This window comes from Pinus tabuliformis, chromosome 5_2, assembly GCF_031772625.1.
Source record: "Pinus tabuliformis cultivar Carrire ecotype Pingquan chromosome 5_2, CPIR1, whole genome shotgun sequence".
Classification (NCBI taxonomy): Eukaryota; Viridiplantae; Streptophyta; class Pinopsida; order Pinales; family Pinaceae; genus Pinus; species Pinus tabuliformis.
Window position 1 is genome coordinate 367,107,957 of NC_142306.1, and position 23,624 is coordinate 367,131,580.

Genomic DNA, 23,624 nt, shown 5'->3' on the forward strand with positions numbered 1-23,624 from the left:
TGGCATCATGTTATGTGCTAATCGAATAGGGCTGCTGGCTGGATGGCTGTTCAAGGAGGAGAAAAAATTTCTCCTATGGGTTATCCACTTTTTGGTCGGTAATAGTAACTACACAGACTTTCTATTGGAAAATGAAATAACTCCGTTTCTCCAGATTTATTCCTGTGTCTCTATGATAGATCTTGGTGATTTCTTAAGGGTCGCAATTTCACTCAATATGGAGAATGAAACCACATATGAACTTTAATGTGTGTATGGAAATTTAGATGCACTTGATCAGTTCCAGGGTTGGGCTTTTCTAATGATTCCTTAAAGATTATTGTTTTCATTCTTTCAGTGAAAGAGGTGCCTCATATTTCTTGCCTCTTGAACTGGATCTGATTATAGATCTTCAGAATTTGCATTCCGTCATTGTCTCTGCCTTATTTAAGCTTTTTTGTTCAGCATCTTATGGATTATTAATAGTCTAGTATTTTCAGGGATTGTAAAGCATCTTTATTTTCGTTAGCTGCCATTTGCGTTTTGTACTGTTCCATTTAGCCTTCCTGTTCTGGCTTAAGCTTATGCAATCTTGCTAATTGTTATCTACATCTTCTGATTGAGTGTGTCTCTATGATAGATCTTGGTGATTTCTTAAGGGTCGCAATTTCACTCAATATGGAGAATGAAACCACATATGAACTTTAATGTGTGTATGGAAATTTAGATGCACTTGATCAGTTCCAGGGTTGGGCTTTTCTAATGATTCCTTAAAGATTATTGTTTTCATTCTTTCAGTGAAAGAGGTGCCTCATATTTCTTGCCTCTTGAACTGGATCTGATTATAGATCTTCAGAATTTGCATTCCGTCATTGTCTCTGCCTTATTTAAGCTTTTTTGTTCAGCATCTTATGGATTATTAATAGTCTAGTATTTTCAGGGATTGTAAAGCATCTTCATTTTCGTTAGCTGCCATTTGCGTTTTGTACTGTTCCATTTAGCCTTCCTGTTCTGGCTTAAGCTTATGCAATCTTGCTAATCGTTATCTACATCTTCTGATTGAGGACTACCTGTTAATGGCTCATGTTGTATTTATGAAATGAATTACCATCTCCTTCCATGTAATTTTTGCAAAGGATGAAAGTATTCCTGTGTCTTTCTGGTATTTTCTTGATTTGTGAATCAATGTCTGGAAATTAAACAAGAATATACTTTTCTTTCCAAAGTTTTTATCTGAACTATTTTATAGCTACTAACATTTTATGATTAATTTGAGTTGTAGACCAACGCCAAAATCTTAATTCACTATTTGGCTCCAAGGTTTTAATATGCATATATGTTCTAGCTGTGGAAATTTTTACAGAGCTTATTATGTTTTTTTCCCAAATAATGATCTTGAAGAGTAGAGGAAGAATATTACTAACTTTCCTATGTTTGCTTCCAGGATGTAGGATTTTGTTTGGAGTTAATAAGCCAATCGGGAGAAAGCAGTGTAAGTTCCACATATAATATCTTCTAAGAGTCTAGGCCACCTCAATGTTGTCCTTGATGTTTCAGCTTTCAGGTATCCTTGATCAATAATTTTGCAGTAATGTTCCATCAGCACCTAGATTGTCAACATCTGTTGAATTTTATAAGATGCTTATATAAAATAAGAGATACAGATATGCTTGGAAAAAATATGAATGCTGTAACAGTACATCATTCAGAGCCCAATGTAGGCTACCCAGGTCCCACAATGCATCTACCATTCTCAAATGAATCATGAAACATCTCTCATAACAATATATATATGGCAGGCGATGTAGGCTACCCACAATAAATGTACCACTCTCTGAAGTTGATCATGGAACATCTATCATCACTGTATATATCTGGCACTCTCATCTGATTAATGCAGTTTAACCACCTAACTCCTTTTATTATATTTATTATCTCAGTTGGTCACATACCAAAGTAACATGAAGTGTCCATTCATCAAAATTATATCTATCATTAAGTTGGAGTTTGGTTGGTTGTCCGACATTCCCACTTAAATGAGAGCTCAAAAAAGGCTTTCAACATCTCTCATCATGTACAAAATTATCATTGGCTGAAAATACTTGATGAGCACTTGAATGCAAAGTCTGTCATCTTCATCTGCGCTTGAATGAGGGTTCGTTTTGCTGTCAAAACTGGACCCCTGATCCAATACTGGGTGTGTCATCTTGCTTTTGGCACTCCTCAACCTAAAGAATCCAACATCATCTAGTCTGGCACTTATTTAGGGGTATTCATTTAACCAAAACCACCAGCCTAAAGACCTCATATATGTTAGTTCCCTTCTACTGTGTTACTTGTTTATTTGGTTTTATTGCAATAATGAGTTTTCCTATCTTGTTTGGACAATCCTGCTACAATCATCTTGTTGCAACTCAAATTTTAACCCAATGGGATAAAACTGTGACTTAATGAATGTTTTGAAATCTTCCCACTTAGTCACTGGAGGTTCTCCTTCCAATCTCAGGATTTTTGTGTGGCTTTCCCACCAAGTCAGTGCATGGCCCTCTAATTTCAGTTGCGCAAATGAGAAATTTTGCCCTTCCTTGATCTGATGGACATTGAAATAAACTTCTAGTTGCTGCAACCGGTGGTTCAGCTTCAGAGCGTCGATCTCGTCGTGGTACGACTGATATCAACTTTTGCTTCCATTTTAAATAGGGACTGTGATTGGTTCACGATACTCTAATTGGGTTGATCTTTTTCAGGTTTTTTCTTCGACTAGTTCTTCGTTTCTCCCTAATCTTTTGATCCCCATTTTGATTTGTGCTCTGCATTCGAACCCCCATCTCTCCAAATATCGCTAGCTTGCTATTCAAGACCGTCATGAGGAGGTTTACATTGCGATTGATATCTTCAACTTATTGTCCTAGCCGCGTAAATCTTACCTCCATAGGATCATGAGGTTCGTTTACAGATTCATCGGCCATGATTAGGGTTTTATGATTTTCGACCCTACCGTTCTAAATCCCTGCAATCTCCACAAAATACCCAAAGAAACTTGCTCTGATACCAAATGATCCATAAATTGTTGTGGATATTCCATTGGACAGTTCATCCAACAGATCTGATAATAATATATCAAAATTTTGAATTTCTACACTATTACAATTTGATTAAAACTCTAAATTTGTAAATTTAATTGTAATTAGTGCATGCATGCGAATGGAAATTATGTAGAAAAGTAGAAAACGACAAAATAAGCTCTCTCACACACACATAACACACAAGATATGCTATGGGAAACCCTTTCGGGAGAAAACCTAGCTGGAAGATGAGGCTGCTTCGCTCTTTTTCTCTGTCTGGAAAATAAGGTTGCAGGTACAAATAAGTAATGCGTGTGGCCCATGGACTGCTACAGTGCACAAACCCTCTCTATGTGCTCTACCTCCTATCTCTCCTGGCTATCTTTGCTCAACTATGGAACAAAATGCTCTCGAAAGTATGGAATGCCTCTTCCTCCTAGTGGCCCGGTTATAACACAACCCGATAACCTACTAGTGGTTAAGTCTGACTACATCAACTCTTCACTAGAGTTACAATATAAACATTTTTAGAATCTTTTACATAAAAAACACGTGGCTAGCCCCTTTTCCATGAATAATGGGGGCTGATGTGACATCCTTCCGAATTATAGGTGTGAAAACAAGGTGGTCAATTTCTGAGTGACATAAATTTTACATACAGAATTCGATTGATGCGCTTCTTGCATTGTTGGAAAGTCTCTGTGTGTAGAATAACATGAAAAGGCATGGCATTAAAGTGACAAAGGTTTACCCCAAAAAAACGTCGTTTGATGCCTCAAAACTTTCTCGGAAGGTTTCAGACCTTGTTTTGCCAAATTGTGTCCCGCTAGTAAGAACGGTACCGTGAGATGATTCCTCCACTTTTTCCACTCTAAAAGCATCGATATGGATGAAAAACAATATAATGATCCAATCTGGATCACACAAACTATACTTGCAATACCCTCAAGTGATAAATCTTTTCCAAAAATGTTGATTTTGCAGTGAAATCAATGTTTTAAAACTTCGACTCTGACTCGGAAACGGCCGAGGGTTGACTCTGACTCCGACCCTGACTCATTATCGACTCGGCCGGTTTGATTTCAATGACTTGAACATTGTAAAAAATACATTAAATATCTATTTTTTTATAAAAAAACATAATTTGAAAGATTTTCATTCATGTTTCCAAACACAAAGCTTTAGAATATAGAGAGAAGACAACATATGATCAAAGTATGCTCATGAATATATCCATTATATTAAAATGGCACCAGTGCACTGTCCAATACAAAGTTCATACTTCCAATTCTCTGCCCCTAATGAAGTCTCAAAACCCTTGATTAGTTATGGTCAAGCTCCAGAACAATTAGATGTACATATGTATTTATTAGTCCGTTGCCAGAACGTTTACCTTTTAGAAAACATTGTATGGATCAATGCATTGTTTCAGTTTTCTAATTCATGCCATTAGGATAACCATACTTCGGCCTTGTAATTTTCAAAACCTTCTCACAGTAATATATTACTTTAGGGCTATATATAGGCAATAAACAACAACCCAACCATTGATATGTAGGAGGAAGAACAACTTTTGACAATTTTTTGTCAAAGGCCCTAGTCGACCGAGTTGTTACCAAGCCGACCAAGCCATTACCGAGTCGACGGAGTTGTTATCGAGTCGACAGAGTCAATGATTGGCTTGGTAACAACCCAGCGAACCGTTCCGTTTCGGCCACCGAGCCGACCCGGCCAGGCATTGGCTTGGTCTGACTCGGCTGAGTCGGAGTCGACTCGGTCGTTTTTTAAAACAATGAGTGAAATTAGTCCTCTAGGGCTCGCGACCTTCACAAAAGAGCTGGACGTTGGAGAGTAGACACTTGGGTATTGTAGATCAAGGCCTTTAGGGGCTAGATCCACCCTCACAAGCTGAACGACTTCCTTCACAAGGTTGGACGACTCCCTTGAAGTGTGATTCAACCCTCAAACCTTAGTCGTTGGATTATGTGAGGGTTGATCCTTCTACAAATTCGAATTGGCCGTTTGATCTTGTGATAATACACCTGCAAATTCAACAAAGGCCATCGATCCTCCACCAAATAAAACTGCTCTAATTATTTACACTAGAAAAATAAATACAAGGATTCGTAAAATAGTTTACAAAACTATTCACAATATTCACAATATTCACAAATTCAAATTACAAGCTCTAATAAGCAGATTTAACTTTATTGGCACAATTGGATTAGAAGAAAATTTGAGTGGAGAAACAATTTTCAATTTTATGCCATGGCCAAGTTGCTACACACAAATCGTTAGATAAGACTTGGAAAATTTAACACGATGGGCTTTTACACTTCTTGTCTCAGGAGTTGGCGGGTCCAACCGAAGACTTCCCCTTGTGCCCAAGCTTTGAATATCAACTTACCTGTACACACTTGAAATAACGTTATTATGTCATAAGGGGCTAGGTACACGTTAAAACCCTCAAGATCTAAAGATACCTGCTAGATCGAGTGAGCTAGAACGCTTTTCTAAATCCAGTACTTAATGCAAGATACCTGTGCAAATAAATAATCAAACCACTGGAAAATGAAAAAATAATTGAAGCAATCATATTTAGCAGAGCACTAAAACATGATTCATAATAACATTACCAAGAAGCAGAAAGGAACACCATCGCAAGATAAACCCCAAAGTCTTTGATTTTATTAGTGCAAAAGAGAAATTACATCTAGTAGCTTGACTCACAACTTTTTAAAGATTTTTCATTCAATACATCATAACATGATCAATGAGGAGCCTTAGGCTTCCTTATATAGAGAAAATGAGAGTTCTAGACCCCTTCAAGTGGAAAAATGACTAGTTTGACTTGATCCATGTCAAAATAATTTTATCCCTTGATAATTGTTGCATAGATCTCCAAAAAATTGCGACCTCCTTGAGAAATGAGCTAGATGGGCCAACGCTGAATTTCTAGTGTTGAAATTTGGTACCGGAGGACAGGTGGTTCCCTAAGGCTTTGATCTTTGGCCTAGGGAAAAGTGTCCAAAAGAATTTAATTTTTCTTCTAAAGTGACTTTATAAGTTTTATAAAGTCAAATCTAATTTAAAAGTGACTTTAAGTGATAAAGTTACTAAAGTCTAATTTTAAAGTGACTTTAATAAAGTTAATGTAAAATTAGAAAAGAAAAGTGACTTTGGAAATAAATGACTAAGTGGGTCTTTATTAAAGTGAAGTGAATTAAAAAATAGAAAGTGAGATTTAAATGAGCATTTAATCTCAGCCCTAGATCTCAATCTATTTCAGCCATTGGATTTAGGGATTCCCCAAAAGTCACTTAGGGTTAGATTAAAGGAGGAAAAAGTCATTCATTCTTTCATGAGCAGATTGAGAAAAAGAGAGCAAGAGAGCAAGAGAGCAAGGGAGATTTTTGGACAAGGAGGAGAAGGAGGGAGCAACTTGGTACACATTCCAAGGCAACATTTTAGCAAATCCGTACAACTGAGTTAGCACACAGTGAAAGGCAGATATTGGGCACGTTTTTCTAAAAATCCGTACAACAAGTGCACAGAAATCGAGGAGCAAAAATCCATACAACAAGTGGCTGTACCTTGGCACGCAAATTGAGGCAAATCCGTACAACTGTACTGCAAGTTTTTTTGTTGTTGTTGTGCATGCAAATCGAAGAAATCCGTACAACATATTTAATGGCAGCTTGCATGCTTTTCTAGGAGGCCGTATAGCATTTATTGCTGTTTTGTTTTGCTGTTTGCAAGTTTTTCAGTTGGCTGTGAGGCACGGAAAATGAGATAAGTCGTATAAATTTGCTTGCTGATTGTTTTGCTGAATATTTCTCACTGTAAAAAGCATTTTCCAGAAATAAGAAAGAGCTCTCGAACTGGTTTTCCCCAAGAGTTGTAGGGGGTTTTTCCAGGGTCACCTTGACCAAAAATCACTGTGTTTAAATGTGTTGAATGGCTATTTGTATGTGTTGATTTTTATATTTCTCCATTTTCCAGCGTTCTGTAAAATTTCCAGAATTTGTGTTTTCAGCAAAATTTATTTTCAGTTGTTGAATGTGTGGATATGGGAAAGGGCATTTAACTATTTTGGAGAAATAAGTTGAAACAGAAAACCGGGGTGGGAAATGAGAAATTTTTACATGATATCAGAGCTTGAGTGCTGAAGTGCAGTTTGGGACAGCAAGGAGGAAAATTACAGCCTGCTGATTTTTCACTTAGAAAATTCCAGCAAGCTGATTTTTCACAAACAACTGTTTTATCTTTACTACAACAGTGCTATTTTTCAGTTTTAGGACAACAGGATGTCATTGGGATTGAGGGTGGAGGATAGGTTGGATGGGCATTCCAATTACAACGTTTGGAAGGAGAGAATGCAGAGCATCTTTGAGGAGGCAGAAGTCTGGGACATCATGGTGCATACCACACAGAACCCTGTTGTTGTGCCTACTGATGCTACTCAGTTGGCTAATTATAATAAAAAGAATAACAAGGGTAAGACACTGATTCTAGACGGAGTCAAAGACCATTGCATTCCTCATGTGAGAGGAAAGAGAAATGCCCATGAGATGTGGACAACATTGTCCAATCTCTACCAGAGTACCAATGAGAACCGGAAAATGGTCCTGAAGGAGAAGCTGAAGACCATTAAGATGGGTAATGATAGTGCAGTTGGATATCTCACAAAGATTACTAATGTGAGAGATGAGTTGGCAGCAATTGGAGAGGTCATTCCATCCACTGAGTTGGTGCGGATTGCAGTGAATGGCTTCCCTCATTCATGGATGAATTTTGCTGATGGGGTTTGTGCACGTGAGACCCTTCCCACATGGGAGAGGTTTTGGGATGATTGCATTCAGACAGAGATCAGGAAAGGTTAGCTTGGGGCAGCCAAGCCAGTTGAGCAAGATGAGAATGTAGCACTGTTGGCAGGGGGCAAGAAAGGCAAAGGGAAGAAGCAGGCTTCCACAAGCAATGGTGGGGGCAAAGGCAAAGGTAAAGGTAAACAGGATAACACACAGAAGGACTATTCCAAGGTGAAGTGTTGGAATTGTCAAAAGATGAGACACTATGTAGTTGTGTGTCCGGAGAAGAAGAAGAAGAAGGGGAAGAACCAGAGCATGGCAGCTTCAGCAGAGGTTGAGGACTTTGCAGATCGTTTTGACCGGGAGTTTGCGTTCACTGCGTGTAAGTCCTCTAGTGCAGGATCACTTGCCACTCAGGTTCAGAGGGAGCATGCTTTTCCCTTGATTAACAGAGCATCTTCGGGTATCTGGTATGTGGACAGTGGGGCTTCACGTCACATGACAGGAGTCCGTGAGTACTTCTCAGAGCTTTCAGAGAGTGGCACTGATATAGAGGTAGTACTCGGTGATGACAGAGTTGTTAGAGCAGTCGGTGTGGGGACACTGACATTTTAGAGGGAGTCCAAACCTCCATTGAAGGTGTCAGATGTTCTTTATGTGCCAGGGATGAGGAAGAACCTCATATCCGTCTCAACTTTGGAGGACAGAGGATATGAGGTACTGTTAAGGGGAGGACAGGTGTTAATGTATCCCAGGTGCACTCCAGTTGATTTATCTAGAGTGATAGGTGTATGCCATGCAAAGGTGTACAAGTTTGCATTCCAGCCCCTTTTGGCATTGAGCAGTAGTACCAACAGTAGAGCTAGCAGTTCCGAGCTATGTGAGATTTGGCACCGCAGGATGGGGCATATGTATCATGGAGCCTCGAGGACCTTGCGGGAGATCACTACAGGTGTGCCAGATTTCAGTACCGATCACTTTGATACTTGCAGAGGATGTGCGATGGGCAAGTTTGCCAAATCCCCTTTTCCCAGCAGTGACAGCAGAGCGACTGGGATTCATGATTTGATTCATTCCGATGTGAGCAGTCGGATGTCTCATGTTTCCTTGAGTGGATATGAGTACTATGTTTTATTCATTGACGATCACTCCAAGAGGACCTGGATTTATTTCTTGAAGACCAAGAGTGAGGTCTTCAAGCGGTTTCAGGAGTTTAGAGCTCTTGTGGAGACACAGACAGGTCAGACAATGGGGGAGAGTACACCCTTGGAGAGTTTGTTGACTATTGTGCGGAGGCAGGCATTAGGAGGGAGTTCATTGTTCCTTACAACCCCCAGCAGAACGGGGTTGCGGAGAGGAAGAACAGATCCATCGGAGGGGCTGCCAAAGCCATGTTACATGATCAGGGGTTGCCATTGTTCTTGTGGGTAGAGGGTTGCAACACAACTGTTTATTTGCAGAACAGGAGTCGCATCGTGCCTTGGGGCACAGGACTCCGGAGGAGGCTTTTTCTGGGAAGAAGCCTGATATTGGTCATCTTCGTATCTTTGGGTGCATTATATATTCCTACATACCCAAGGAGAAGAGGACCAAACTAGAGCCCACCGCAGAGAAGGGTATCTTTGTGGGCTACAGTGAGACTTCAAAGGCCTTTCGGATTTACATTCCTACATAAAGGACAGTTGTTATCAGGCGGGATGTGAAGTTCGAGGAGGATAGGGCCTTTAGGAGGTCACGGGAGTTAGAGTATCTAGATCAGCCAGACCCTCAGCAGCAGTTGAGTCAGTCACAGGGATCCAATGGGCAGGGATCAGGAGGATTTGGAGGTACATCTATGTGGATGTCAGGTCTGTTAGTGAGAAGTGGCTCGCCGAGGCAGAGGGGTGGTGCTCCGGGCAGCATGCAGAGCAGTTCACAGAGCAGTTCACTAGGGAGTCCACTGATGGACAGTTCACACGGTACCTCAGCTTCTACAGGTTCAGGTGCAGGCAGGAGGACAATAGACAGACAGTCAGGAGTTCAGGCTCCTGATGATGATGATGAGGAGGAGTTTCATTCTCCAATGGGAGAAGTATGCTCAGGGAAGAGGAAGCTCAAGTGGCTTCAGAACACCTTGAGAGATGCCACATCTGTTGCTGAGCTTAAGAGGCCGGTCAGAGAGAGTAGACCACTTGAGAGGTTTTTTATCTATATGGCAATGGCTACTAGCATCCTTGACTCTGAGTCTTCTAGCTATGAGGAGGCAGCTAGCCAGCAGGTCTGGAGAGAAGCCATGCAGGAGGATTATTCTTCTATTATGAAGAATGATGTTTGGGAGGTGGTGCCGAGGCCTGAGGGCAAATCCGTGGTTACTTCCAGATGACTTTACAAGGTAAAGCATGCTGCAGATGGCAACATTGAGAAATTCAAAGCGAGGTTTGTGGCTAGAGGGTTCTCCCAGGTAGAGGGAGTTGATTATGAGGAGACCTTCGCTCCCGTGGCTCGATATACTTCGATCCGCTCCATTATATCGATAGCAGCAGAGATGGGTTGAAAGATCCACCAGATGGATGTGAAGACTGCATTTCTCAATGGCTTCATACAGGAGGAGGTGTACATTGAGCAGCCACAGGGCTTTGAGGTGCATGGGAAGGAGTCCCATGTATGCTGACTGAAGAAGGCCCTTTATGGCCTGAAGCAAGCTCCCAGAGCTTGGTACTCCAGGATAGATACATACTTGCAGGGGATGGGTTTCACAAAGAGTGAGGCAGATCCATACCTTTACTATATTGTGATAGGTGAGGAGCCCCTCTCTTTCTGGTGTTGTATGTGGATGACTTGGTCATTACAGGCACAGAGAGACTCATAGAGCACTGCAAGAGAGATCTTGCGGCGGAGTTTGAGATAAAGGACATCGGCTTGATGCATTACTTTTTGGGTTTGGAGGTGTGGCAGGAGGAGGGGCATTTCTTCCTGGGGCAGGGGAAGTATATTGTGGAAATCCTTGGCAGATTACACATGGAGGATTGTAAACCCATGTCGACACCGATGATCACCAACTGGAAGAAGCTTCATGATTCGAATTCCGAGTTGGTGGATCCCACATTGTACAGGCAGCTGATTGGTTCCTTGATGTATTTGGTTAACACTAGACCAGATATTTGTTTTGCAGTCAACACGATGAGTCAGTTTATATGTGAGCCTAGGAAGGTTCACTGGGTGGCTGCAAAACACATTTTGCGGTACTTGCAGGGGACAGTGGATTATGGTCTGGACTACAGGCAGGGGGATGGAGTGAGATTGGTAAGTTATACTGATTTTGATTGGGCAGGTTGTGCTTCTGATAGGAAGAGCACTTTAGGCTGCTGTTTTGGGTTGGGTTCGGCAGTAGTGTCATGGTTCAGTTGGAAGCAACAGTCAGTAGCATTGAGTTCAGTGGAAGCAGAGTATATGGTAGCCAGTCTAGCTAGTTGTGAGGCCATCTGGCTTCGCAAGATGTTGTTTGGCTTATTTGGTCAGCCGTTGAGACCTTCAATGATTTACTGTGATAATCAGAGTTGCATTAAACTCACGGAGAATCTAGTATTTCATGACAGGTCAAAGCATATTGGGATCAAATATCATTTCATCAGAGACTGTGTTCAGAAGGGTTCTGTGAAGCTTGAATATATTCCCACTGATGAGCAGGTTGCAGATATTCTTACCAAAGCCTTACCACGGGGCAAGAATGACTACTTCAGAGACAAGATGGGTGTGGTGAGGAACACCTTCCTCGGTAAGAGGGAGTGTTGAAATTTGGTACCGGAGGACAGGTGGTTCCCTAAGGCTTTGATCTTTGGCCTAGGGAAAAGTGTCCAAAAGAATTTAATTTTTCTCCTAAAGTGACTTTATAATTTTTATAAAGTCAAATCTAATTTAAAAGTGACTTTAAATAATAAAGTTACTAAAGTCTAATTTTAAAGTGACTTTAATAAAGTCAATGTAAAATTAGAAAGGAAAAGTGACTTTGGAAATAAATAACTAAGTGGGTCTTTATTAAAGTGGGGTGAATTAAAAAATAGAAAGTGCGATTTAAATGAGCATTTAATCTCAGCCATAGATCTCAATTTATTTCAGCCATTTGATTTAGGGATTCCCCAAAAGTCACTTAGGGTTAGATTAAAGGAGGAAAATGAGGAAAAGGTCATTCATTCTTTCATGAGCAGATTGAGAGAAAGAGAGCAAGAGAGCAAGAGAGCAAGGGAGATTTTTGGACAAGGAGGAGAAGGAGGGAGCAGCTTGGCACACATTCCAAGGCAGCATTTTAGCAAATCTGTACAACTGAGTTAGCACACAGTGAAAGGCAGATATTGGGCATGTTTTTCTAGAAATCCGTACAGCAAGTGCAGAGAAATCGAGGAGCAGAAATCCGTATAGCAAGTGGTTGTACCTTGGCACGCAAATCGAGGCAAATCCGTACAACTATACTGTTGTTTTTTCTACACGCAAATCGAGGAAATCCGTACAGTGTATTTAATGGCGGCTTGCATGCTTTTCTAGGAGGCCGTATAGCATTTATTGCTATTCTGTTTTGCTGTTTGCAAGTTTTTCAGTTGGCTGTGAGGCACGGAAAACGAGATAAGTTGTACAAATTTGCTTGCTGATTTTTTTGCTGAATATTTCTCACTGTAAAAAGCATTTTCCAGAAATAAGAAAGAGCTCTCGAACTGGTTTTCCCCAAGAGTTGTAGGGGGTTTTTCCAGGGTCACCTAGACCAAAATTCATTGTGTTTAAATGTGTTGAATGGCTGTTTGTATGTGCTGATTTTTATATTTCTGCATTTTCCAGCGTTCTGTAAAATTTCCAGAATTTGTGTTTTCAGCAAAATTTATTTTCAGTTGTTGAATGTATGGATATGGGAAAGGACATTTAACTATTTTGGAGAAATAAGTTGAAACAGAAAACCGGGGTGGGAAATGAGAAATTTTTACATCTAGGTGCATTTGGTCCCTTGAAGAATCTTCAAAACATAGACTTGTCGTAGTTTGTGGAAAATAGTTAACCACTTGGTCCAAGAAATTTGATTTTCTAGAAAAATAGTCTTTCAAGTTTCTGGTCCAATGAATTTCTTGACTAGGACATTTCGCCTTGGAAATGAGGCTTTTAATTGACTTTAATTTTTCCCCTTGAAAAATAGCTTCAATAATTGTTTGATAATTTTTCCACTTGGAGGGTAATTATTTTTTTTCTTCTCATTTTATTTTTTGACAATTTCTAGCTAATTTTATTTTTATTTTTGCAAGAAAATTAAATAAAAGACTCAAGAGGGGATTACAAATATTTTTCCACCCTCCAAGTGGGTCTAAAAAACGTATTTTGGCAATGGTGTTCTAATTATGAGGAACCATCCACCAAAAATATTTCTATACGTCTTTACATGAAGATAATACAATAATTACCCACAGAAGGGGAATTTATCAATAAACACAACCTCTTTAGACTCAACCAAATTCTGCGCCACAAGACACATGATTTAGTATGATAAAAATACATAGACTCGATAACACTAAGACTCACCTAGGACCTTAGCATAGGATTCCACCCTAGCTTTGGGGGATGCTTGGGAGAAAAACTCTGCTAATTATTCGTGTTTAGAAACACAAATAATGTAGGGAGGTTAAAAAACTCACTAGAGTGAAACCTTTTGTTAAGAATCAAATGCTTACATAGGTGTTGTTACGTGGCTTAATAGTTGTACTAGAATCATTTTTAAAACAATTTTGCAGAATTTGGGATTACAATGATGACAATGACTCATTTTTTTATCCTTTGTTTTGTACTCAGCTTCTTGGAACTGTTGACATGTACATGGTCAACATATCTCAAGCTCTGATGTTTGTTTCAAGTGCCCTAAGTTTGTTTTAAGCCCTGTCTGATAGTGACTCAGGTCTGAAATTGGTGCTTCATGTTCTTATGTTCCTTCTCAAATGACTCGTGGCTTAATTTGCTTTGTTGCTTCTTCTATGGTGTGAAGGCTTTTTTGTCATTTTGCTACATCTCACATATATCCTGTGGTGAATGGTCCTCATCACATTTGAAAAAATCAATGGTGCTCTTTGCATTTGCTTAATATCTTTGTTTCACATGTTTTATTTGCTCTTAATTTTGTAACCAAGGTATCAGCTTTATAAAATTAAAAAATTTCCAATGCTCAAGAGCTTTGATGTTTTAATATTTCATGTTATTTATGATACTTCAAAAATTTGGACATGCCTCTTTTACTTTAATTTTCAATTCAATCCGACTTGAACATAATTGCTCTAATATGAGGGAAGATTTTATGGGATGCATACATACGTAATAGACACATACATGTGTGGAGAGAGTAATAAATTTCAAATATATTAATGTTGTAGAAAGTACATTATGTGCCTGAGGCAGGTTACCCACAGTATATGTAGCAGCATCGCATGTTAATCATCCCTCTTTTCAACACACACACACACATATATGGCATCCTCATACAGTTAATGGTGGTTCAACCACCTACATCCCCTTACATTAATTATTATCAGATTTGGTCACATATCACATTAACATAAATTTTACATCATCAAAAATTTGATCTGTTATTGAGTTAGAGCTCATTCTTTGTTCCTCAAACCTTATCATTTTAGATTGGTGTTGTGAGCATTATCATATTTATATATACAAAGAAAGTGGAGATGCAAGGTGGTATAGGCACACACATTTATGTTCCTATTTGTGATTTGTCCAGACTCCACATAACTAAAAGGAACAACCTGTTGAGTGTAATAGTCAATTTCTGATTTTTTCCTATATATTTTGGAACATATAGCACTTTTATGTAATATAGGGTTGAAATTGCATCATGGCCAGGGAATTCAATCATTTTGAAGATACAATGCTAATTAATGTTTCATGTTATGCCTTCCATGTGTATCTGATTTTTTCTTTTTTCTTTTCTCTCTTTTGCAGCCAATAATCCCATATCAAAGATATGAATCATGTCAGGTATGTTTAGCATTATCTTTTATCATATTTGATTTTTCATAAAGACAAACCCTTGTATATCCCTGCACCTATGTTCAAGAAATTTGATATATATGAATAAAATATATAGTTACGTAATACATACACATACTAGTAAGAGCTCGTGTCCAAGTAATCGACATGATAGTTTAGCCCTCAAGTCTTGTTAATGTTTGAAACCATAGGGTTACAAGTTAACTAAACAATGTACATTGTTGCCTTGAACAATCTCTCTATACTTTAGGTTGGTGCTTGCTAACTGTTACCACACAAGCTAGCACCTTCAGCTCAAAGTCCCAAAGATGGATGCTAGCGGTCGGCCATTGTCACTTGACCAGCTCTCCTATCACTTTAGACAAAGGAAGGACCTAACTCAAAGGTGGGTATACTTAAGCATTAACTAGGCTTACTTTGTGTAGTAAGAGTGGAAGTAAAGAGAATTTAACCACAATGTGGATGGAAAATGGTAAAAGATGGGCTTGGGTGATGAGTGAATGGGAGACTAGAACCCCACTTACTAGGCTATGAAGTCACATAGGCAAATTCAAAGGTAAAGTCGAGGGTTTATGGGCAGGCGTGTGACATGTTTTAAACACAAACTTGCGTCAACAATAAATTTTGATAATTAGCAATGTTCCAAACATCGACATTGGAATAAAATCAGCAAGGGTCCAGAAAACCAAAAAATCATAAAAAAGCAGAAAATATTGGTAAAATCAGCAAACATCGACTAGGCCAAAAAATTGTGATTTCGCAGTAAAATTGGGATGTTTGTCTGAAAATTCCGTAAACTAGAATCCTATTACAACAACTGAAAATTATTCTCCTAATTGTTAATTTTATTTAACAATTTATTTGCAGTTTGCTACGGCAAATACTGAATAAATCACACTGCAACCTTCACAAATAAAAATTGTGGAAAATAAATAGAGTTGGAATTGAGAAAATAGTAGCACACACATAAAATTTACACCCTTTTTTTCGGACAAAAGTCCTCAGAAAAACTCAATGAGGAAAAACCTGTGCAACAGATGAGGGTTTTATTTTATTATGCAACAGTGAAAATATGAGTACATCTATGGATGCCCAACAAGCAATCCAAAAAGCAAGAATATCTGGGAAAAATTATTGAAGGGAATTACCCTCGTCCATAAGCAATCCCGACACAACTTGCCTTCAGAAAACTCGGCCTTTTGGACACTCTGCGCCAGTCTTTGCATTACGTTGCGCAGTCTCTATGATGTCAAGCCTCCAACCAGTCTATGATGAAGTCATTCTACCGGCCTCTGCTGAGGAAATCGTCTCTCCAACACTCCGGAACCTCTGGCCGACCTCTAGAACTGAGAACAAATTTCTCCTTATCGAAATCGAATTGCCAATTTGCAGCAACTGCGCAGTCTCTGTGCTGCCTCATTGAGAATAATTTGACCCTCTTGCTGCTGCCTCTCTGAATCTGGAAAACTTCCTCCTGACTCCCTATCCTTGACCCTCACTCACTGCTTCGATCTCTGGTCCTCCCGCATGTAATTACTGCTACTCTGGAAATCAATTTGCCAAGGAAATTGAATTTCTGGTGTTCTCAAGTGTGTTCTTCAAGTGCCCATTGACTTCCTCTTATAATCCACCGTTGGAGCACCAACGACCAAGATTAAAACTTAATCGATGGCTAGGATCATCTTGGAATCGATCCGTATGAGTTTCTAGATGATTCTCACCTTGACTTAATTAATATTGATTAATTAACCAATTTTCCTAAGTTTAGACTTAGGAAACATTAAAAAATTGGTTAATAATCTAATTAAGTCACTTCTAGGTGGAATTTCCAGAAACGATTTCTGGGTCTTGGAGATCTCATGTATTCTAGCCTCTCCACCAAATTTCATGGCTAGAACACATTTGATGCTACAAAAACTAACACTCCCTCTTAGCAAGGAATGTGTTCTAGTGCTGCACACCCTGCCACAACACTCTGTCTCTGTATCATCTCTTGTCACGCTGCTGATGTTTGGCTGTTGCTGCCCACCAACTACTGTGAAACTCTGATGTTGCATCTATGTTACTGTTGACACTGCCATACTGTTGCCAACACTGCATCTGCACTGCAAATCCCTCTCATCTGTTGTTGCTGCAACTGCAACTGAAAAGCATCCAAAATATTGAATCAACTGTGTTCAGTATGATGCATCTGTCTCTCGAGTCCTGACTGTTACTAACCTTTGCACTGCCTCTGAAGAATCTGCGGTGCTGCTGATTTTGCACTATGCCATTTTGCACTGCTACCAACTTTGCACTACGCTCCTCAACATCTAACTACAACTAGTCTGCAATTGTCACTCTGGATCTGATTGCATCAACTGCCACTGATCCATCCTGCTACTGTATACTGTGGGCCCATGTAGCAAGGTACTGATCCACGAGGTAGAATCCTCAAAGACCCTGTCCATGTAGCACATTGGAGTCTCATACTCCACCTGGATCTGGTACCCCACTATCTCCTTTCAAGTCTAGTCCCTGACTGAGATCCTTCCTTCACAACTCGCACTTCTTCTGGTATCTGCCTCCAGCAACTGGAAGTCGATTTGCTGCCTAGATCTGCATTCTAGTCAACTTGCTCGACCTTATCTGGAAATCTCGTACCGTCACCCTTCTAAAGCTGCAAAATCTGGAAACTCAAAACTCTAATACCAGGTGAAAATTCCGTAAACCGGAAGCCTATTGCAACAACTGGAAATTATTCTCCTAATTGTTAATTTTATTTAACAATTTATTTGCAGTTTGTATGACAAATATTGAATAAATCACACTGTAACCTTCACAAATAAAAACTACGGAAAATAAATAGCGTTGGAACTGAGAAAATACTAGCACACATACATAAAATTTACATCGTTGTTTTTGGACAAAAGTCCTTGGAAAAACCCAATGCAGGAAAACCTGTGCAGCAGATGAGGGTTTTATTTTATTATGCAACGGTGAAAATCTGAGTACAACTATGGATGCCCAACTGGCAATCCAAACAACAAGAATATTACTGTTGTTGGAAGCTGCCAGTTGTCGTAAGTCGCTGCATAGTCGAAGTTGTTGGGAAGAGGTCAAAATTCTGGGAGGCTGACTTGGTGTGGAGGGAAGGTCTGATCTTGGTCTAGGGTGAAGAGTCTCAAAGAATACTATTGAAAGGAAGAATTATCTTGACTGGGTTTTCCCCTCGAGGGGGGTTTTGCCCTAGCATGTGCCTACATCTGGTGTCTATTGTTTTATGTGATGTTGCTTTTGGTAATTGCTTGATGAACTAAAGAAAGAAGATATAAAGAATTGTAATAATAAGAAACATCAGAAGTAATTATCAAGATCAAGAAAATCTTTACTGCCTTTCGGATTTTCTAACACGCTCCTTCTGAAGCTAGATTCCCTCTGAGTCTCGATCTCCTAATGGGAAACCATTCTTGCTGGAACTGCAGCTAAGCAATTTGCACTACATGTGCCAATGTAACTAGCTCTGCACTCTCTCAAGAACTGAGTGTGACTAGCTCTGCTTACATTGAACCTGCTACTATGATATTGTGGGCTCCTGTAGCAAAGGTGATGGTCCTATTGCAACAACTGGAACTGTTCTAATTGATCTCCATGCTGCATCTGCAATGGACACTACCCGTCTTGACGCACTAAGGTATCAATCCCCTCCTCCACCTAGAGGTATTGTGACTATCATTGCAAAATCCTCTAATCTGGCAGTTAACTCATCAATCTTTGTCGAAGTTGTTGTCTGCTCCTGCTTCTTGTCCTTCTTCCTTAGAGGACACTGGGAGATGTAGTGATCAAATTTACCACACCTGAAGCACTTGACCTTTGGCATGTCTTTCTTCTTCTCTTCTCCTTCCATTAAGCCTTGTCCCTAACTGAGACCCTTTTGTGCCTTTCCCTTATTTGCAAGGGCTACGTTCTTCTCATCCTCATCCTCCTTCGGTCCCATATTGCAACTGTTGATAGTACCTACTACAAGACTGAGCCTCAACTCCTCTTGAGTGAAGTCACTCCATAGACGATCCCATCCAGGTAGCATATCTCGCCCAGAAATAACTTGCAAAAAAGTATGCCACTCCTTAGTGAAACCATTGAGAGTTGTGCGCACTAGCTCACTTTCTTCAGGTTTCTCTCCTACTGCCACAAGTTCATCTCTGACCATCTGAATTCTAGTGAGATAGGATGTAACACCTTCTCCCTTCTACATCTTGGTGGTCCTTAGCTTCTCCTTGAGAATCATTTTATGATTCTCTGATGGATTCTCATACAGTTTTATGATGGCATCCCACATGTCCTTTGCCATATTTTTGTCTACAATATGTGAGACTATGTGATCTCAAACCCCATCTAGGACCATCCTCTTAGTTTTGGCCATTTTGTTCTTGAAGGTAGCCAATTGTTGTGGATCTGTTGGCCTTGCCATGACATTTGTCACGAAATCCTTCAAACCATGCTCATCCAACAAGAATTGCATTTTGGCATTCCATTCGCTAAAGTTAGACGATGCGTCAAGTCTGTTTTGATCCCTGAGATTTGTTCAATAGTACATCAAAGAATATTCCAATAAATTCAATGTGGACCTCAACACAATCCCAAGTCAAAATCAAGTCAACAGGAGAGAGAAAATCAACTTTTGGTCAACTATAAAAGATTGTAAATAAAAGATATGTAAAGAGAAGTTGTATATTATAAAGGGGTATTTTAAAGAAAATTTCAAGTATACACTGAGAGGCCGAATTTCGGCCCTGAGGTGGTTGATTAGAAAGATCGAAATTCAGTCCTGAGGTACCCAAGAAAAGTAAATGTACCAATCTTCAAACTTTGGTCAATTCCATAGTGAAAGAATGTGGTCAACTCTCGTCAATGTCCCAATGTAAGAGCAAAATCAGAGTCAACAAGAAATAATGTACTTTTGAAGTATTTGGCCTCCAAATATGATCTAAATTGAAGTCAAACCGATGCAAAAAATGCCCAATTCAAATGTGGTTAACTTGGCTTCAAGAAGAAATGTCAATGCAGCTAAAAGAGTCTTCCTTTTGTCCTTCGCACGTGTGGTGTCTCTCTTTGAATTGCAGATCGAACTTTCTTGGTGATTGTGCTTCAAATGAGTGTTAACAATGCCCAATATATATGAGTGTGGGGAGGGTTAATCAGCCCTAAGTGGGAATGACTTGTTCAATTTACAATTATGATTTTTCTTCATGGATTCCAATGAAAAATATTGACCATAGTGTTGATATGGGGTGGAATCGGATGTGGTCTAGCCATGAAAATTGGTGGAGAGGCTAAAGCACATGAGATCTCCAAGACCCATAAATGGTTTGGGCAGATTCTTCCCATTTTAGGAGATATTAAAATAATTAATATTTTTAATGGAGACTTAGGAAAAATAAAATATTAATGGGTATTAATATAAAACTGGGTTAGAAGGTTCCAAAAGACATGGATCAAACCAAATCTAATCTTAGCCATTGATTAGAGATGTAATCTCTGCCCTTGAAGGACCAACAAAAAAGGTATAAGAGGAAGCTTGAGGGTCAGTTGGAGAATACCCAGAGTGATTAGTCATTCAATTTACTAGAGCGGGGTTTGCTAAGTAAAGTCGAATCAGTGATAAACAACGAGGGGTAGTGAGTACTGGACAGAGAGGCAGAGAGAGTGCCAAGAGACCAACGTAAAGGCAGAGAGAGGCAAACGGCTAGAGCAGGCCATGCAGAGCCCAGCAGAGCCAAAAGGGCCTGTGCCATCCACATAGAGGGCAACGGGAGTGACGCAGAAGGCCCTAGAGGCTGCGTAGTGCCTCAAAGGGCTGACGCAAAGGGGTTTGAGGCTGACACTGAGGCCAGGTGGGCTGATGCTGAGCTTCAGAGGTTGCTGGAGAGGGTTTCGTGGGGTAGATTTTCTGAATATTTGCTTTTGAATAGAGAGATATTACTGCCAGATTATTTTCTTTGTTGGGTGAGCCAGTTTGGCACCCAGTTGTATTCAATGTTATACTGCATAATAAAATAAACCCTTAGAATTGTTGCACCGGTTTTCCCGCATTGGGTATTTTCGGGGATGAGCTGTCCAAAAATAACAGTGTCACTTGTGCGTTTGCTATTTCTTTCAGTTGTTGATCTGTAGATGGTTGAGACTATATTGTGTTTATTTCGATGTTTGTATGTTTAAATGACTTGTTCGTAATTAACAAGTAGGAGAAATAAACCAAAGAATACAGATAAAATTTCTAACAGATAGACGTAGAAATTTCTACATGGTATCAGAGCGTTGTTCCAAATCACAAGAGCGCTGAAGGCACTAGCTGAAGCAGAGCATTTGTAGCAGAAATAGCTATCCCGAGTGACAGAAGTTATTCCTTGCATAAAGCGACAGAAGAAGGGTTGACGCAGAGGGATTGCGTCTTCAGTTCGAGCCAGAAAGAGGCCAGCGCAGACGCTGAGGAGGGCAGAAAAAGTCTGACGCAGAGCCACGTAGAGACCAGGAGGGTTGACAAAGCTGGCTAAGGGAGCATTTCGGCCAGTGCCGGGATTGCGTAGAGCCTAGAGGTTCAGACCTTCAGTTGCTAGGGCATAGGAAGCTGTGGGCAGAATAGTACCTGATGGGGCAAAACCAAGGTAGAGGGAGTCGCTATCGAGGTGGATTTCCAGCCAAGGAATCTGGATCAGTGTTGCAGGTGCATAGGAGATCAAAGAGAGGCGACTTGACAGTTGGCAGACGGATTTTCAGGAGGGAAATCGAGACTCAGAGGGAGTCTAATAGAGAACTTCTAGACCGGAAGTAGCGACTCAGAGGGAGTCGAAGAGAGAACTTCTAGAGGGAAGTAGAGAGACTCAGAGGAGTCAAAAGAAAGAGCAGAGAGATAGCCATGAATGGATTGAGGGATTAAGACAGGCTAGATGGGGTGTCCAACTTTGTGGTTTGGAAGGCCAGAATCCTGTCCATTCTAGATAGACATCGCATCAATGCCTTTGCCTTGAGAATAGTGGCGATCCCAGTTGACTCGATTGATAATGAAAAGTACGAGGAGGCAATGGCCAAGGCGAAATGCATCATCTTTGATGGGGTCAAGGATCATGTGGTTCAACAGATTGCTGAGAAGGAGACGGCAAAGGAAATTTGGGACACCTTGAAGAAATTGTACCATCATACTTCCATCCAAAGGAAGATGTTACTTGAGAATTAGCTGCGGTCATACTAGATGCAGAAGGGGGAGTAGATAGATCACTTCCTTGGTAGATTGAAGGAGATCTAGGACCAACTAACTTTCATAGGAGCCACGCCGGATCAGGAATTGATGGTGAGGACCGCTCTAAACGCAGTCTTTGAGGAGTGGGAGACATTTTTCTAGAGCATTCTGGGTAGGGCGACTCTTCTAGATTAGGAAGAATTGTGGGCGGCTCTTTGCCAAGAAGAGATCAGACCACTGTCCAAGACGGGAAGTAGCAGCAAAGGAGTCCAGATCAAGAAGAGGAAGAGGATGTAGCTCTGGCATCTACGGGGAAGCAGGAGAAGAGGAAGAAAAAGGACCTCTCTAAGGTTAAGTGTTTCAACTGTGGGGAACTAGGTCACTATGCGAACCAATGTTCAAGGAAGAAGAATAAAGGAGAGGCGTCTGACTCTAAGGCAACGCCAGCGAAGGCGGAAAAGGAGGTAGATGAGGATGACGATTGTGCCATGAGTGCTCATGTACCTCTAGAGAAGAGGTGGAGAGACATCGAGCTGTAGTCAGGAAGACTATAGGCAATGAGGGGTAGGATCCTTGAGGTACCCAAACTCTTGGATCAGATCCTTGGCTACAGGAGCCCCGAAGAGAGAGTAGCAGGACTGGCGGATGTCGGTAGAGACGGATGCGGATGAATCGGCAGAGAGTGGTACAGTGCAGTAGTCCCGGGCAGCGCAGAGTTAGCAGGCTGCAACAATGTGAGAGGCAAAGAGGGGGTTGCGACAGTGTAGGATGGTACAAAGAAGTTTGCAGCGGTGTGAGAGGGAGGAAGTTGTTGCAACAGTGCAGAGGCAGTAGAGGGAACACTTGATAGCGACAGAGAGAACTTCAACGTCGGGAGTGTTTCTAGCCTAACAGGGATGTCAGTAGTTGGGTGGATCAATTACTTACTTCTCAGTAACTGAGTTGCAGTGCAGTAGTAGCACGATGCAGCATGATGAGAGGGGGTTGCAGTGTTGGGAGAAAGGACCAACAACAACACGGATGCAGAGGGAGCTGCCTTACAGATGCATCAGTGGCAATGGCAGGCCCATGGGCAGCAGTACATGATGCAGCAGTTCAGAGGATGTTGGGTGGGGAGGCCTAGAATCAGCATAGGTACCGATGCCATATAATCAGAGTGATGCTCAGTGTGGAGTATTACTAGAGCACGATTATCGCTAAGAGGGAGTGTTGATTTGGGTTAGCATCGGATGTGCTCTAGCCATGAAAATTGGTGGAGAGGCTAAAGCACATGAGATCTCCAAGACCTAGAGATGGTTTGGGCAGATTCTTCTTGGTTTAAGAGATATTAAAATAATTAATATTTTTAATGGTGTTCCTAACTCTAAACTTAGGAAAAATAAAATATTAATGGGTATTAATATAAAACTAGGTTAGAAGGTTCCAAAAGACATGGATCAAGCCAAATCTAATCTTAGCCGTTGATTAGAGATGTAATCTCGACCATTGAAGAACCAACAGGAAAAGTATAAGAGGAAGCTTGAGGGTCAGTTGGAGAATACACCAGAGTGA

At 40.6% G+C, this 23,624-nt stretch overlaps 1 protein-coding gene across 2 annotated transcripts in view; it reads left to right on the plus strand.

Moving 5' to 3' along the window:
• LOC149158982 (retinal-binding protein) overlaps nucleotides 1-23,624 on the plus strand; it is a 271,407-nt gene that overhangs the window by 208,001 nt on the left and 39,782 nt on the right. For both annotated transcript variants that reach the window (XM_089436385.1, XM_089436384.1), the window contains 2 exons: nucleotides 1,424-1,471; nucleotides 14,810-14,845. In XM_089436385.1, coding sequence (XP_089292511.1) covers nucleotides 1,424-1,471; nucleotides 14,810-14,845 — 84 coding nt within the window. The remainder of the gene's footprint in view (nucleotides 1-1,423; nucleotides 1,472-14,809; nucleotides 14,846-23,624) is intronic.